At 44.4% G+C, this 15,587-nt stretch overlaps 1 protein-coding gene across 3 annotated transcripts in view; it reads right to left on the reverse strand.

Annotated features, from left to right (window-relative positions):
• gnao1a (guanine nucleotide binding protein (G protein), alpha activating activity polypeptide O, a) overlaps positions 1–15,587 on the reverse strand; it is a 145,654-nt gene that overhangs the window by 96,320 nt on the left and 33,747 nt on the right. For all 3 annotated transcript variants that reach the window (XM_036954480.2, XM_036954495.2, XM_036954484.2), the window contains exon 3: positions 2,431–2,572. In XM_036954480.2, the coding sequence (XP_036810375.1) occupies positions 2,431–2,572 (142 nt within the window). The remainder of the gene's footprint in view (positions 1–2,430; positions 2,573–15,587) is intronic.

The following is a 15,587-nucleotide window of genomic DNA, read 5'->3' on the forward strand; positions in this document are numbered from 1 at the left end:
ACAAGTTTTGTATAATCATAATCCAAAAGTAATCAAAAGTATATTTTGTTTTCCTTAAATGAATATTCACGATTTGCAAATTATTAATTTGATTCACATGATTCGATGCGATTGAACCGATTCAAATAATACAATGATGAAGTGAATCATTAGTTTCATCAAAAATATCTGTTTTAATGAATCATATGAATCGTTCAAAAAAGTAAATCATCGTTGTATGGCATTATTCGCGAGTGTCGGTGGAACGTTTTTTGGGACATTGATGACATGACAAAAACATTTATAGCTTAACAGGGGGTACAAGATATGATTTTAATTGTCTACCTACCTAGTTAGTCTCTTCTCTATCATACTGTATTTTATAGGCTAGGCCTACCTGATGCTGCATTGTCCGACTGCCTCACTCTCCTTGACCAACGGCCCACACTTCTCGCACACAAGCAGGTGATGCGTGCAAACACAGACGAGCTAAAGTGTGGAACGAGCCTGGCTGATTTTTATTTGATTGTTAAAATATTTTAAAACTGTGCCTGAATAAATTAAATACATTTCCATAACTTTTTCAAAACTTTTCAGATTTGAACATTTTCCAAAACTTTTCCAGGCCTGGAAGACACCATTTTAAAATTCCACAACTTTTCCACGATTTTCAAGACTAACCCTGTCCATTCAAGTATAGAGAAACTACTCAAAACAGTCAAAACAGGTCAAATGACCATCGCGGTGAGCAGCTATGGAAGGAAGTTATTTCTGATTTCTGCCGTGTAAAAATGAACATGGGAGGGGACAGAAGTTTTTGGGACCGGACCACTGGAAAGGACAGGAAAGTTCCGGGGTTATATAGGGATCAGGACAGTACGGGGAAAAAGATAGGACAGGAATTAATTTTCACTCCTGTGTCAACCTCTACTGCACATATAGGCTATATGGAGAAACACTCACACATTAACACAACCATACAAGTCTAAACAGGGGTCCTCAACAGGACACACCTTTCAGGGACTCACCTACCCTTCATTCCCTATTCTCCCTCTCACATTCATTCTCTCCTCTAATTCTCCCCGCCCGTCTCTCTGAGGCAGCCAATCATCTCTCTTTCTGTGGCAGTACCTCGTTCTCTCTCTCCATTAGGGAGAGAAAGAGATTCTCCACCTGGGGACAGTGAACTCCGACCGATTTCACAAATTGCTTTTGGGGAGTTTACTTTTGGGTCATACACACACACACACACACACGAACACAAACTCACGCAGGACGCACACACACACTCACACTCACGCTCACACACACTCGAAATTACTTAACTGAGAATGGCAAAAGCACAGAGAATAGTATTTCTAAGGACACAACCCCTGTGGCCTGTCATCTCCTGGCTCAGGTTCTAGCAGCAGAAAGAGATAATATCACAATCAATAGCAGCTGGGTATTTCAGAGGCCTTGTCCCAAGGTATGGATAGCATTGGTTTGATTAAAATATAAAGGACTTCCTGGAAAGGTCAGAGTCAGTGGTGTCCCTCCTGTTTTAGAGAGGGAACAGAGCACGGCAGGGGAATGGATACAACACAACACATGAGAGGAGGCATTAGGAGTGCAGCTCAGATATCCTACTGTACACCTTCCTTCACCCTGTCTTGTCCTCTTAATAAGGCCATTCTGAGGTCATGTACTGACACAGCTATGGACCCTTGACCCCATTACCCTCCAGCTCACACTGCAATCCTGCTATCAGCAGTTTAACATTGTGAATAGAACCAATACCCAATCCAAAACCATTCCCACCATCTTCGTCATTCATCATCGTCATTGTTGGCATCACCGTAATTTAACAATGCTGCTATAAACGAATCATGGCACAGTACAAGTGACATATCATTTTATCTCATGTTCTTCCTGACTGTTTATTCATCATGGTCTGAATACAGTATTACAATTTGAAATGTCTGCTTACCTCCTTGGTGCTGGGTAATAATAGTAGTAATATTAAAGACAGATAGTGTGTTGTGTGAATCTACATTTTCTCCTGCACTCCTCCTCTCAGTAAGAGATTTATAGAAGCAGAGACCAATGTGCTCTGTTCCATATCCTGTCAGAGCCTTGTGGCCAATTATCTGCTACAACATTGAGGTTATGGATTTTCACAGATGGATAAGGATGAATGGGTGTTTTGACTGGTTTCAGTTGTTAAAATCCTGTGGGTGAATATATTGGTGTCCGTCAGTGTTTGACACTTTGTGTATTTGTTGATATAAATGTGTTTGGGAGGCCTTCACTACAGTATATAGTGGTAACAGCACACAATACTCTGCTTACTAATGTGCATGACAGTGGGTATGCGTGTGTGTGTGTGTGTGTGTCTGCGTGTCTCTCTGTCTAGTTGTAGTCCATTCCCTCAGTGCTACAGTGTACAGATAGAGCAGTAGAGACACTCACTTTTCTCTCCTTGTCTCCGTACTCCAGGCCAAGGGTGTCCATGGCACGGACGATGGCAGCCAGAGACTGGATTGTGTTGCTGTAGACCACAGGCTTGTACTGCTTCACATCATCTCCAGAGAAGCCATCCTCGTGGATAATCCTGCAAACATGAATGTGATTCATACAGGTCAGGTGGGCATTTACCTAAACAGGGACGTCATGTCCACGGCACACATACTGGTGGCAGACACGCAGAGGCACACATACTGGTGGCAGACACGCAGAGGCACACATACTGGTGGCAGTCACGCAGAGGCACACATACTGGTGGCAGTCACGCAGAGGCACACATACTGGTGGCAGACACGCAGAGGCACACATACTGGTGGTGGCAGACACGCAGAGGCACACATACTGGTGGTGGCAGACACGCAGAGGCACACATACTGGTGGTGGCAGACACGCAGAGGCACACATACTGGTGGTGGCAGACACGCAGGGGCACACATAATGGTGGTGGCAGACACGCAGAGGCACACATACTGGTGGTGGCAGACACGCAGAGGCACACATACTGGTGGTGGCAGACACGCAGAGGCACACATACTGGTGGCAGACACGCAGAGGCACACATACTGGTGGTGGCAGACACGCAGAGGCACACATACTGGTGGCAGACACGCAGAGGCACACATACTGGTGGCAGACACGCAGAGGCACACATACTGGTGGTGGCAGACACGCAGAGGCACACATACTGGTGGTGGCAGACACGCAGAGGCACACATACTGGTGGTGGCAGACACGCAGAGGCACACATACTGGTGGCAGACACGCAGAGGCACACATACTGGTGGTGGCAGACACGCAGAGGCACACATACTGGTGGTGGCAGACACGCAGGGGCACACATAATGGTGGTGGCAGACACGCAGAGGCACACATACTGGTGGTGGCAGACACGCAGAGGCACACATACTGGTGGTGGCAGACACGCAGAGGCACACATACTGGTGGCAGACACGCAGAGGCACACATACTGGTGGTGGCAGACACGCAGAGGCACACATACTGGTGGCAGACACGCAGAGGCACACATACTGGTGGCAGACACGCAGAGGCACACATACTGGTGGTGGCAGACACGCAGAGGCACACATACTGGTGGTGGCAGACACGCAGAGGCACACATACTGGTGGTGGCAGACACGCAGAGGCACACATACTGGTGGCAGACACGCAGAGGCACACATACTGGTGGTGGCAGACACGCAGAGGCACACATACTGGTGGTGGCAGACACGCAGAGGCACACATACTGGTGGCAGTCACGCAGAGGCACACATACTGGTGGCAGACACGCAGAGGCACACATACTGGTGGTGGCAGACACGCAGAGGCACACATACTGGTGGTGGCAGACACGCAGAGGCACACATACTGGTGGTGGCAGACACGCAGAGGCACACATACTGGTGGTGGCAGACACGCAGAGGCACACATACTGGTGGTGGCAGACACGCAGAGGCACACATACTGGTGGCAGTCACGCAGAGGCACACATACTGGTGGTGGCAGACACGCAGAGGCACACATACTGGTGGTGGCAGACACGCAGAGGCACACATACTGGTGGTGGCAGACACGCAGAGGCACACATACTGGTGGTGGCAGACACGCAGAGGCACACATACTGGTGGTGGCAGACACGCAGAGGCACACATACTGGTGGTGGCAGACACGCAGAGGCACACATACTGGTGGTGGCAGACACGCAGAGGCACACATACTGGTGGTGGCAGACACGCAGAGGCACACATACTGGTGGTGGCAGACACGCAGAGGCACACATACTGGTGGCAGACACGCAGAGGCACACATACTGGTGGCAGTCACGCAGAGGCACACATACTGGTGGTGGCAGACACGCAGAGGCACACATACTGGTGGTGGCAGACACGCAGAGGCACACATACTGGTGGTGGCAGACACGCAGAGGCACACATACTGGTGGTGGCAGACACGCAGAGGCACACATACTGGTGGTGGCAGACACGCAGAGGCACACATACTGGTGGCAGACACGCAGAGGCACACATACTGGTGGCAGACACGCAGAGGCACACATACTTTATCACACACACACAGTCACGCGCACACAGAAACACAGAGGCTTGGGAAGCCCTGAGCTCCTCTCTCTTCCTCAGCCTGGCTCCATCTTAATTCTATTTTCCTTTCATTTGCTCCGTTGCCGCTGTAGATGGCCGTTGAAGAAAGGGGAAGAGGGGGAGATCTGAGAGTTTCTCAGAGCCAGAGCTAGTCTAGGACCAGATGTGGAGAGTGTGCCCCATTAGGCAGATACACATGGAGACACATTGACCCCAGGTCTGAGATCTCCTCTTCACGACACAAACACCACAGCAGAGAGAGGCTCAGACTATTTACCCCCTACAGGCACCATTAACACCTCACCGCCCAGCCCCACACCCTCACTGGTCATGATATCCAGTCCCCAGTCCTTTTAATGGACCAGATGGAGCATGAGCTCCTACCAACAAAGAGTACAGGCTGAGCTTTGTGTTTGTGAAAGTGAGTGTGTGTGTGCCCTTTGAAGTAGGCCAAGCATATAAAAAGAAAGGCAGAGATGTCAGTGCCCTAAGCCCTGACTTACTGCGCAAGAGAGAGGCAGAGTGTCCCAGCCCAAGAAGCCTGCGGCTGTAACACACAGATACAGTTTGTGATCCTCCAACAGCAATATGCCTCCTCTCCAGTAGCATGCCTTTCATAAGACTCTGTCTGTCTCGACTCATATCACAACTCTCTCAATACACTGACAAGCCTGAACTTGCCCTGATGTGTGTGTGCGTGTGTGTGTGTGTGTGTGTGTGTGTGTGTGTGTGTGTGTGTGTGTACTTGCTTTCCTACATTAACAGCAGTGGTGTAAAGTACATAAGTAAAAATACTTTAAAGGTACTACCTAAGTAGTTTTTTGGGGTATCTGTATTTTACTATACTATTTATACTTTGACTATTTTTACTTCACTACATTCCTTAAGAAAATATTATACTTTTTACTCCATACATTTTCCTTGACACCCAAAAGTACTCGATACATTTTGAATGCTTAGAAAGACAGGAAAATGGTCGATTTCACACACTTATCAACCGAACATCTCTGGTCATCCCTACTGCCTCTGATCTGGAGGACTCTCTAAACACACATGCTTCGTTTGTAAATTATGTCTGAATGTTGGAGTGTGACCCTGGCTTTCAGTAAATAAAGAAAAGAAATGGAGCCGTCTGGTTGGTTTATTATAAGGAATTAGAAATTATTCATACTTTGACTTTTGATACTTAAGTATATTTTAAACCAAATACTTTTATACTTTTACTCAAGTAGAATTTTACTGGGTGACTTTTAATTCAGTCATTTTCTATTAAGGTATCTTTACCTTTACCCAAGTATGATAGTTGGGTACTTTTTCCACCACTGATTATCAGGAGCCCAATGTCCTAACATTTCACCCGAATGTCCTGAAAAGGTAGGAAAATAACTTTTTAGAGGTCCTGAATTTGTTCAAATGCTATTTTAAGCTTAATAGTTAGGGTTAGGTTCTGGGGTTAAGGTTAGGGTTAGGTTTTGGGGTTAAGGTTAGGGTTAGGTTTAAGGTTAGGGTTAGGTTTTTGGGGGTTAAGGTTATATTTGGGGGTAGGGGTGTTGTTAGGGTTAGGGAAAATATAATTTTTAATGATCAATATTTTTATACTCCAAAAAGTCCTGAAATTTCACAAAAACAAAGCTGTGTGTGTGTGGCAGGCTGACGTTTATTGTCATGAGTCTTGTCCTGGAGGCAGAACTGAGAGTTTTCCCCTTAAACAGCTGCAAAGTCTAAATTGGCTATATTGTAAACATTCATGAAAACAAAAATTCACTTTTTGGTCTTTTATTTAAGGTTAGGGTTAGGCATTAGGGTTAGCAGTGTGGTTAAGGTAAGGTTTGATGATTTTATGACTTTGTGGCTGTGACAGCTAGTGACCACTGCGGAGCTGCCTCCAGAACAAGATTTATGATGAAATAGCTCATTTACATGTGTGTGTGTGTGTGTGTGTGTGTGTGTGTGTGTGTGTGTGTGTGTGTGTGTGTGTGTGTGTGACAGTGACTTACCTACAGCTCAGCAGTAATGCTGCTGTGACACAGACATGTGCGTGTCAACGACAAGGGAATATTGCCTCTTTATCTCCCCTTTGCTCTCCCTGTCTTCTCTCTCTCTCTCCCTCCCTCTTTCAACAATAATCTTCCTATGACGAATGCTTTATCTGTGGGTGTAATAAACAGCACGGGGGACACACTGGTTCTGCACTACTGATACCTGGGCTGGTGGGCGGAGGGTTCCAGAGGAGAGGGGGGAAGGTTCCTACTCTCCCCAGCACAGAGCATATGTGGAAGGGTTGAGGAATATACAGAAGGGAGGGGAGCTTTGCATTATATAGCCTACTGTAAACTGTGTGTAGTTGTGTGAGTCACCTTACTTTGAGGAGTCCCATAATCCTGTGGTCAATGACTCTGGTATCGATTGTCCGAGCTTAGCTCCTCTCTAGGGAAATGAAAGCTCTTTCAGACACTGTTTTCCTTCCTCTTTAACAGACTTGTTTTAACAGCTGGCATTGTGACTGGCAGACCAGGTGTGCCTTGGCAGAGATAGGCATGTGCCAGCCAGGACCCATGAGTTAGACCCGAGGAATCCAAAGGAATGGTCAAAAGACACCCATGGATCCCCTACACCAATCTCACCCTAACAAAAAATATTATACAGTATCAGTTCTCTATGTCTGGCAAGTAGTATGGTGCTGAGGCTTGGAGTATTGTCATGATGGTGATGCCCCCCCCCACCCCTGATCAGATAAATGAGTCCATGCCGTCCCTAGGAGGGGTGCATCACTTGAGTGGGTTGAGTCACTGATGTGGTCTTCCTGTCAACCCCCTTGGGTTGTGCCGTGGCGGAGATTTTTGTGGGCTATATTCGGCCTGGTCTCTGGATGGTAAGTTGGTGGTTGAAAATATCCCTCTAGTGGTGTGGGTGCCGTGCTTTGACAAAGTGGGTGGGGTTATACCCTGTCCGGGGGAGTCATCGGATGGGGCCACAGTGTCTCCTGACCCCTCCCGTCTCAGCCTCCAGTATTTATGCTGCAGTATTTTATGTGTCGGGGGGCTAGGGTCAGTCTGTTATATCTGGAGTATTTCTCCTGTCTTGTCCAGTGTCTTGTGTGAATTTAAGTATGCTCTCTCTAATTCTCTCTTTCTTTCGGAGGACCTGAGCTCTAGGACCATGCCTCAAGACTACCTGGCATGATGACTCCTTGCTGTCCCCAGTCCACCTGGCCGTGCTGCTGCTCCAGTTTCAACTGTTCTGCCTGTTCACCGGACGTGCTGCCTGTCCCAGACCTGCTGTTTTCAACTCTGAGACAGCAGGAGCGGTAGAGATACTCTCAATGATCGGCTATGAAAAGCCAACTGACATTTACTCCTGAGGTGCTGACCTGTTGCACCCTCGACAACTACTGTGATTATTATTATTATTTGACCATGCTGGTCATTTATGAAAATGTGAATATCTTGGTCACGTTCTGTTATAATCTCCACCCGGCATAGCCAGAAGAGGACTGGCACCCCTTGTAGCCTGGCTCCTCTCTAGGTTTCTTCCTAGGTTTTGGCCTTTCTAGGGAGTTTTTCCTAGCCACCATGCTTCTACACCTGCATTGCTTGCTGTTTGGGGTTTTAGGCTGGGTTTCTGTACAGCACTTTGAGATATCAGCTGATGTAAGAAGGGCTATATAAATACATTTGATTTGATTGAAGTTGTTAGGTTTATGTCCTATCCTACATCCCAATTTGACCAGGTTCTGACCACTAGCTGGTGCTGTCCCTGCTAGTAGGTGATTTCTTTTAAAGGCATAGTTCACCCAAATGATAAAATTACGTATATGTTTCCCTGTAGGCAGTGTATGGACAAGGGATAAAAGAAACCCATGCTTAGTTTTGTTTAGCTGGCCACTGTTTCAAATGCTAACTTTTTAAAACCAAAGCATTGAATTCTATCTTGTCCATAGACTGCTTACATGGTAGGGAAGGGCCTCATCCACCTGAGCCACGGTCTGTTTACCCCGCTCCCATCTAAAAGAAGGAGACAGTAAAAAGCTGAGACCGAGAGACTGATAAACAGCTTCTATCTCCAGGCCATCAGACTGTTAAACAGTCACCGCTAGCTGGCCTCCGCCCAGTACCCTTCCCTGAAACTTAGTCACTGTTACTAGCCGGCTACCACCCGGTACTCTACCCAGCACCTTAAGAGACTTCTTTGGCCTATGTACATAAAGTCGTTGAACAATGGTCACCTTGATCATTTTTACATACTCCTTTACCAACTTCATATGTATATACTGTATTCTAGTCATGGCACATCCTATAGAACTACTGCTGTACACACCATTATATAGAGTTCCTTCAGAACGTAGTCACACCACTTGACTTTTTCCACATTTTGTTGTTTTACAGCCTGAATTTAAAATTGATTAAATTTGGATTTTGTGTCACATACCCCATAATGTCCAAGTGGAATTATGTTTGCCTTTTTTATTTTATTATTTATTTATTTTTACAAATGAATTATAATATGAAAAGCTGAAATGTCTTGAGTCAATATGTTTTAAACCCCTTTGTTATGGCAAGTCTAAATAAGTTCAGGAGTAAACATTTGCTTAACATGTCACATTTTTGAATGACTACCTCATCTCTATACCCCACAGATACAATTATCTATAAGGTCAAGCAATAAAACCAGGGAGGTTTTCCAATGCCTCACAAAGAAGGGAACTTATTGGTAAATAAAAAATCAGAAGTTGAATATCCTTTTGAGAATGGTGAAGTAATTCATTACACTCAGGATGGTGTATCAATATACCCAGTCACTACTAAGATACAGGTGTCCTTACTAACTCAGTTGCCAGAGAGGAAGGAAAAAGCTCAAGGAGTTCACCACGAGGCCAATGGTGACTTTAAAACAGTTAGAGTTGATAGCTGTGACCGGAGAACACTGCGGATGGATCAACAACATTTTAGTTACTCCACAATACTAACCTAAATGACAGAGTGAAAAAAAGGAATCATGTACAGAATGGAAATATTCCAAAACATACATCCTGTTTGCAATAAGGCAGTAAATTAATGCGTTATGTTTGGGGCAAATCCAACACGTCACTGAGTACCACTCTTCATATTGTCAAGCATCTGAGGCAGGATTGTGTCGAGGCACAGATCTGGGGAAGGGTACCAAAACATTTCTGAAAATGGCCTGCATACTCACCAGTCATGTCACCCATTGAGCATGTTTGGGATGCTCTGCATCGACATGTACAACAGTGTGTTCCAGTTCCCGCCAATATCCATCAACTTGGCACAGCCATTGAAGAGGAGAGGAACAACATTCCACAGGCCACAGTCAACAGCCTGATCAACTTTATGTGAAGGAGATGTGTCACATATCTGTATTCCCAGTCATGTGAAATCCATAGATTAGGGCCTAATTTATTTATTTAAATTGACTGATTTCCTTATATGAACTGTAAAACTGTAAAATGAACTCAGGAAATCTTGGAAATTGTTTCCTAATTCCATTATTTTACATTTAGATGTGTGTGTATTGTTGTGAATTGTTTTTAGATACTACTGCACTGTTGGAGCTAGGAACACAAGCATTTTGAATATGCTAAATATGTATGTGACCAATAAAATTTGATTTGATATACTGTATATACACTGAACAAAAATTAATGCAACCAGTCAGTATCCATTTGCCTCATGTAGCACAACACATCTCCTTCGCATGCAGGCAAAGGAAGAACAGGGACATTTGCAGCTTCCAGGAATTGTGTACAGATCCTTGCGACATGGGGCAGTGCATGATCATGCGGAAACATGAGATGATGGCGGTGGATGAATGGCACGACAATGGGCCTCAGGACAATATTTCGAGCCGCAGCTCCATACTGAACTGATACTATATACTCATTGTTGTGTTGGGATTGGAGTGGGACCTGGGGTGTCTGTGGGTGTCTTTTGACCAGTTCTTTGGATTCCTCATGTCTAACTCATTGTTTGGTCCAAATCAGATGTTGGGTACCATAGTTATTGAATATTATATGAATCCTATAAATTAAAATGGCCAATTTGGGTGCAATCAATTCTTAAATTCTCAGAGATAAAATTATATTTCAACAAAATAATGATGCAGGAATGCAAATCCAGAAACAACAAACAATTTTGGAACAATCTGAGATGGAGGGTGTTTGAAATCCTTTTTCTTTTGTGCTTTTTTATGTGGAACGACCCACCTGGCAAAGACCTGCCAACATGCCCTGCACTGCTCTGTACTAGAGGTCGACCGATTAATCGGAATGGCCGATTAATTAGGGCCGATTTCAAGTTTTCATAACAATCAGAAATCTGTATTTTCGGGTTCCGATTTTGCAGATTTTTTTATTTATTTATATATTTTATACCTTTATTTAACTAAGCAAGTCAGATAATTAAGAACATTCTTATTTTCAATGATGACCTAAGAACGGTGGGTTAACTGCCTTGTTCAGGGGCAGAACGACAGATTTTCACCTTGTCAGCTCGGGGGATCCAATCTTGCAACCTTACAGTTAACTTGTCCAACGCTCTAACCACCTCTCATTGCACTCCACGAGGAGCCTGCTTGTTACGCGAATGCAGTAGAAGCCAAAGTAAGTTACTAGCTAGCATTAAACTTATCTTATAAAAAACAATCAATCAATCATAATCACTAGTTATGGTTGATGATATTACTAGTTTATCTAGCGTGTCCTGCGTTGCATATAATCGATGCAACGCAGGGGAATGATTTAAAAAAGCGGAAAAAGCACAATCGTTGGACAACTGCACCTAACCATAAACACCAATGCCTTTCTTAAAATCAATACACAGAAGTATATATTTTTAAACCTGCATATTTAGCTAAAATAAATCCAGGTTAGCAGGCAATATTAACCAGGTGAAATTCTGTCATTTCTCTTGTGTTCATTGCACGCAGAGTCAGGGTATATGCAACAGTTTGGGCAGCCTGGCTCATTGCGAACTAATTTGCCAGAATTTTACGTAATTATGACATAACATTGAAGGTTGTGCAATGTAACAAGAATATTTAGACTAAGGGATGCCACTCGTTAGATAAAATACAGAACGGTTCCGTATTTCACTGAAATAATAAACGTTTTGTTTTCGAAATGATAGATGACCATATTAATGTATTTCTGTGTGTTATGTTATAATTAAGTATATGATTTGATAGAGCAGTCTGACTGAGCGATGGTAAGCAGCAGCAGGCTCGTAAGCATTCATTCAAACAGCACTTTCGTGCATTTTGCCAGCAGCTCTTCGCAAGCACAGCGCTGTTTATGACTTCAAACCTATCAGCCTAATGGCTGGTGTAACCGATGTGAAATGGCTAGCTAGTTAGCTGGGTGTGCGCTAATAGCGTTTCAAACGTCACTCGCTCTGAGACTTGGAGTAGTTATTCCCCTTCCTCTGCAAGGGCCGGGGCTTTTGTGGAGCGATGGGTAACGCTGCTTCGAGTGTGGCTGTTGTTGATGTGTTCCTGGTTCGAGCCCAGGTAGGGGCAAGGAGAGGGACGGAAGCTATACTGTTACACTGGCAAAACTATAGTGCCTTTAAGAACATCCAATAGTCAAAAGGTATACGAAATAGAAATGGTATAGAGAGAAATAGTCCTATAAATACTACATTAACTACAACCTAAAACCTCTTACCTTGGAATATTGAAGACTCATGTTAAAAGGAGCCACCAACTTTCATACAGTGCCTTGCGAAAGTATTCGGCCCCCTTGAACTTTGCGACCTTTTGCCACATTTCAGGCTTCAAACATAAAGATATAAAACTCTATTTTTTTGTGAAGAATCAACAACAAGTGGGACACAATCATGAAGTAGAACGACATTTATTGGATATTTCAAACTTTTTTAACAAATCAAAAACTGAAAAATTGGGCGTGCAAAATTATTCAGCCCCCTTAAGTTAATACTTTGTAGTGCCACCTTTTGCTGCGATTACAGCTGTAAGTCGCTTGGGGTATGTCTATCAGTTTTGCACATCGAGAGACTGACATTTTTTCCCATTCCTCCTTGCAAAACAGCTCAAGCTCAGTGAGGTTGGATGGAGAGCATTTGTGAACAGCAGTTTTCAGTTCTTTCCACAGATTCTCGATTGGATTCAGGTCTGGACTTTGACTTGGCCATTCTAACACCTGGATATGTTTATTTTTGAACCATTCCATTGTAGATTTTGCTTTATGTTTTGGATCATTGTCTTGTTGGAAGACAAATCTCCGTCCCAGTCTCAGGTCTTTTGCAGACTCCATCAGGTTTTCTTCCAGAATGGTCCTGTATTTGGCTCCATCCATCTTCCCATCAATTTTAACCATTTTCCCTGTCCCTGCTGAAGAAAAGCAGGCCCAAACCATGATGCTGCCACCACCATGTTTGACAGTGGGGATGGTGTGTTCAGGGTGATGAGCTGTGTTGCTTTTACGCCAAACATAACGTTTTGCATTGTTGCCAAAAAGCTCAATTTTGGTTTCATCTGACCAGAGCACCTTCTTCCACATGTTTGGTGTGTCTCCCAGGTGGCTTGTGGCAAACTTTAAACTACACTTTTTATGGATACCTTTAAGAAATGGCTTTCTTCTTGCCACTCTTCCATAAAGGCCAGATTTGTGCAATATACGACTGATTGTTGTCCTATGGACAGAGTCTCCCACCTCAGCTGTAGATTCATCCAGAGTGATCATGGGCCTCTTGGCTGCATCTCTGATCAGTCTTCTCCTTGTATGAGCTGAAAGTTTAGAGGGACGGCCAGGTCTTGGTAGATTTGCAGTGGTCTGATACTCCTTCCATTTCAATATTATCGCTTGCACAGTGCTTAGGAAATCTTTTTGTATCCAAATCCGGCTTTAAACTTCTTCACAACAGTATCTCGGACCTGCCTGGTGTGTTCCTTGTTCTTCATGATGCTCTCTGCGCTTTTAACGGACCTCTGAGACTATCACAGTGCAGGTGCAATTATACGGAGACTTGATTACACACAGGTGGATTGTATTTATCATCATTAGTCATTTAGGTCAACATTGGATCATTCAGAGATCCTCACTGAACTTCTGGAGAGAGTTTGCTGCACTGAAAGTAAAGGGGCTGAATAATTTTGCACGCCCAATTTTTCAGTTTTTGATTTGTTAAAAAAGTTTGAAATATCCAATAAATGTCATCCCACTTGTTGTTGATTCTTCACAAAAAAATACAGTTTTATATCTTTATGTTTGAAGCCTGAAATGTGGCAAAAGGTCGCAAAGTTCAAGGGGGCCGAATACTTTCGCAAGGCACTGTATGTTCTGAGCAAGGAACTCAAACGTTAGCTTTTTTACATGGCACATATTGCACTTTTACTTCCAACACTTTGTTTTTGTATTATTTAAACCAAATTGAACATGTTTCATTATTTATTTGAGGCTAAATAGATTTTTATTGATGTATTATATTAAGTTAAAATAAGTGTTCATTCAGTATTGTCGTTATATAAAAATGTAATTTAATCGGCATTGGCTTTTTTGGTCCTCCAATATCGGCGTTAAAAAAATCATAATCTGTCGACCTCTCCTCTGTACATGTTCCACGGGACCAACACCACACTAGACATTACATTTACTAAACAAACACTGCTGCTCAATGTCTTAACCACAGACCCAACAGAAAGCAGAACATCCGTCTCCACATCTCTCCACACTGACCACTGCCCCATTGGGATGACCCATAGTGACCACAGCTCTACTCTGACACAACCACAGATCTCTAAATCGCCATTAAAACAACACTCTACACCTGCAACCTTGCAAAAGTTTTGTAAATATGTCGAGCCAATATCACCCAGCACCGCTGCCAGCTGTGCCTCTGTTTTCCTCTGTGCTGAAACGCCAGTGAGCGCACCGTCTCAGGTGACTGATTAATAATCCAGGGGTTAAAAACAACACGTCTATAGGCAATTTCTAAATCACAATAAAGCTAAGGGCATGTCCCTGGTGTTTTCTTATGTCCCTGGGGTTTCTGATGTCCCTGGGGTTTCTGATGTCCCTGGGGTTTCTGATGTCCCAGGGGTTTCTGATGTCCCAGGGGTCGAATGATTCATTGTTCTGTTTCTAATAGGAGACACTGAAAGTACAGCAAGTCCTTATACCAGGCCACCTGTCAGAAAGAGCAGGTCCAGGCCCACACCACTGGTCAGCTAGCTACAACACACAGTACAGTCTGCAGAGTGCAAGTCAGGAGCTGATACAAGAGTGATTACAAGTCACTCTACAAGGGTGATTAAAGTCTTGTCTTTCCCCCTGTGTCCCATTGCAGAGCAGTGGAGGGAGAGAGCTCTGATAAGAGACTGCAGGATTTACCATACCACACTGGGCAGTGTAACCTGCTGTCTGCTACAGCATATGGTAAAACCAGCCTTCCCAGTAAGAAGGGTCAAAAGGCTTCTGCTTTACCCTTGAGTGTAAGGACATGAAAAGTACAGTTTTTTTTTAATCGTTATGGCTTTCATTAGTGTGTTGCATTTTCCAAGTCATCTTCCCTTGGTTTCCATTCCTCTCTGCAAAGCCTCATCAGGCAGTGTGTGTGGGTGGAACACCACAGGAGAGCTCAGATCATTATTACTGCCTTCCCTTCCCACCAAGTTTATAAAGGGACCCTCATTAAGTAACAGATAGAGAGAGGGGGGAGAGAGAGAGGGGGGGGGGGAGAAATAAAGAAAATAGGTACAGAGTAACGGAGCAGCACAATTGGAGGATCATTTTAATGTTCGAAGGGTCTGTGCTTTTCACGCTTGAGGACTTTTCTCATTTGGGTCTCTCCAGGCCGTCTGTCAGCTGGGAGGAGAGGAGAGGAGGGAGGGGAGGGCGACAGGTAGCCGCTGGGGAGGGCAGAACAGAGAGCACATTAGGCCCTCCTTGGTGTCTGACACGTGGAGATCTGTGAACTGGAACCTCTACCACCACTGCCTCTCACACAGAGGGGCTTCTAAGAAGTGATGGAGTGG

This window comes from Oncorhynchus mykiss, chromosome 2, assembly GCF_057628025.1.
Source record: "Oncorhynchus mykiss isolate SJ-2025 chromosome 2, ASM5762802v1, whole genome shotgun sequence".
Lineage (NCBI taxonomy): Eukaryota > Metazoa > Chordata > Actinopteri > Salmoniformes > Salmonidae > Oncorhynchus > Oncorhynchus mykiss.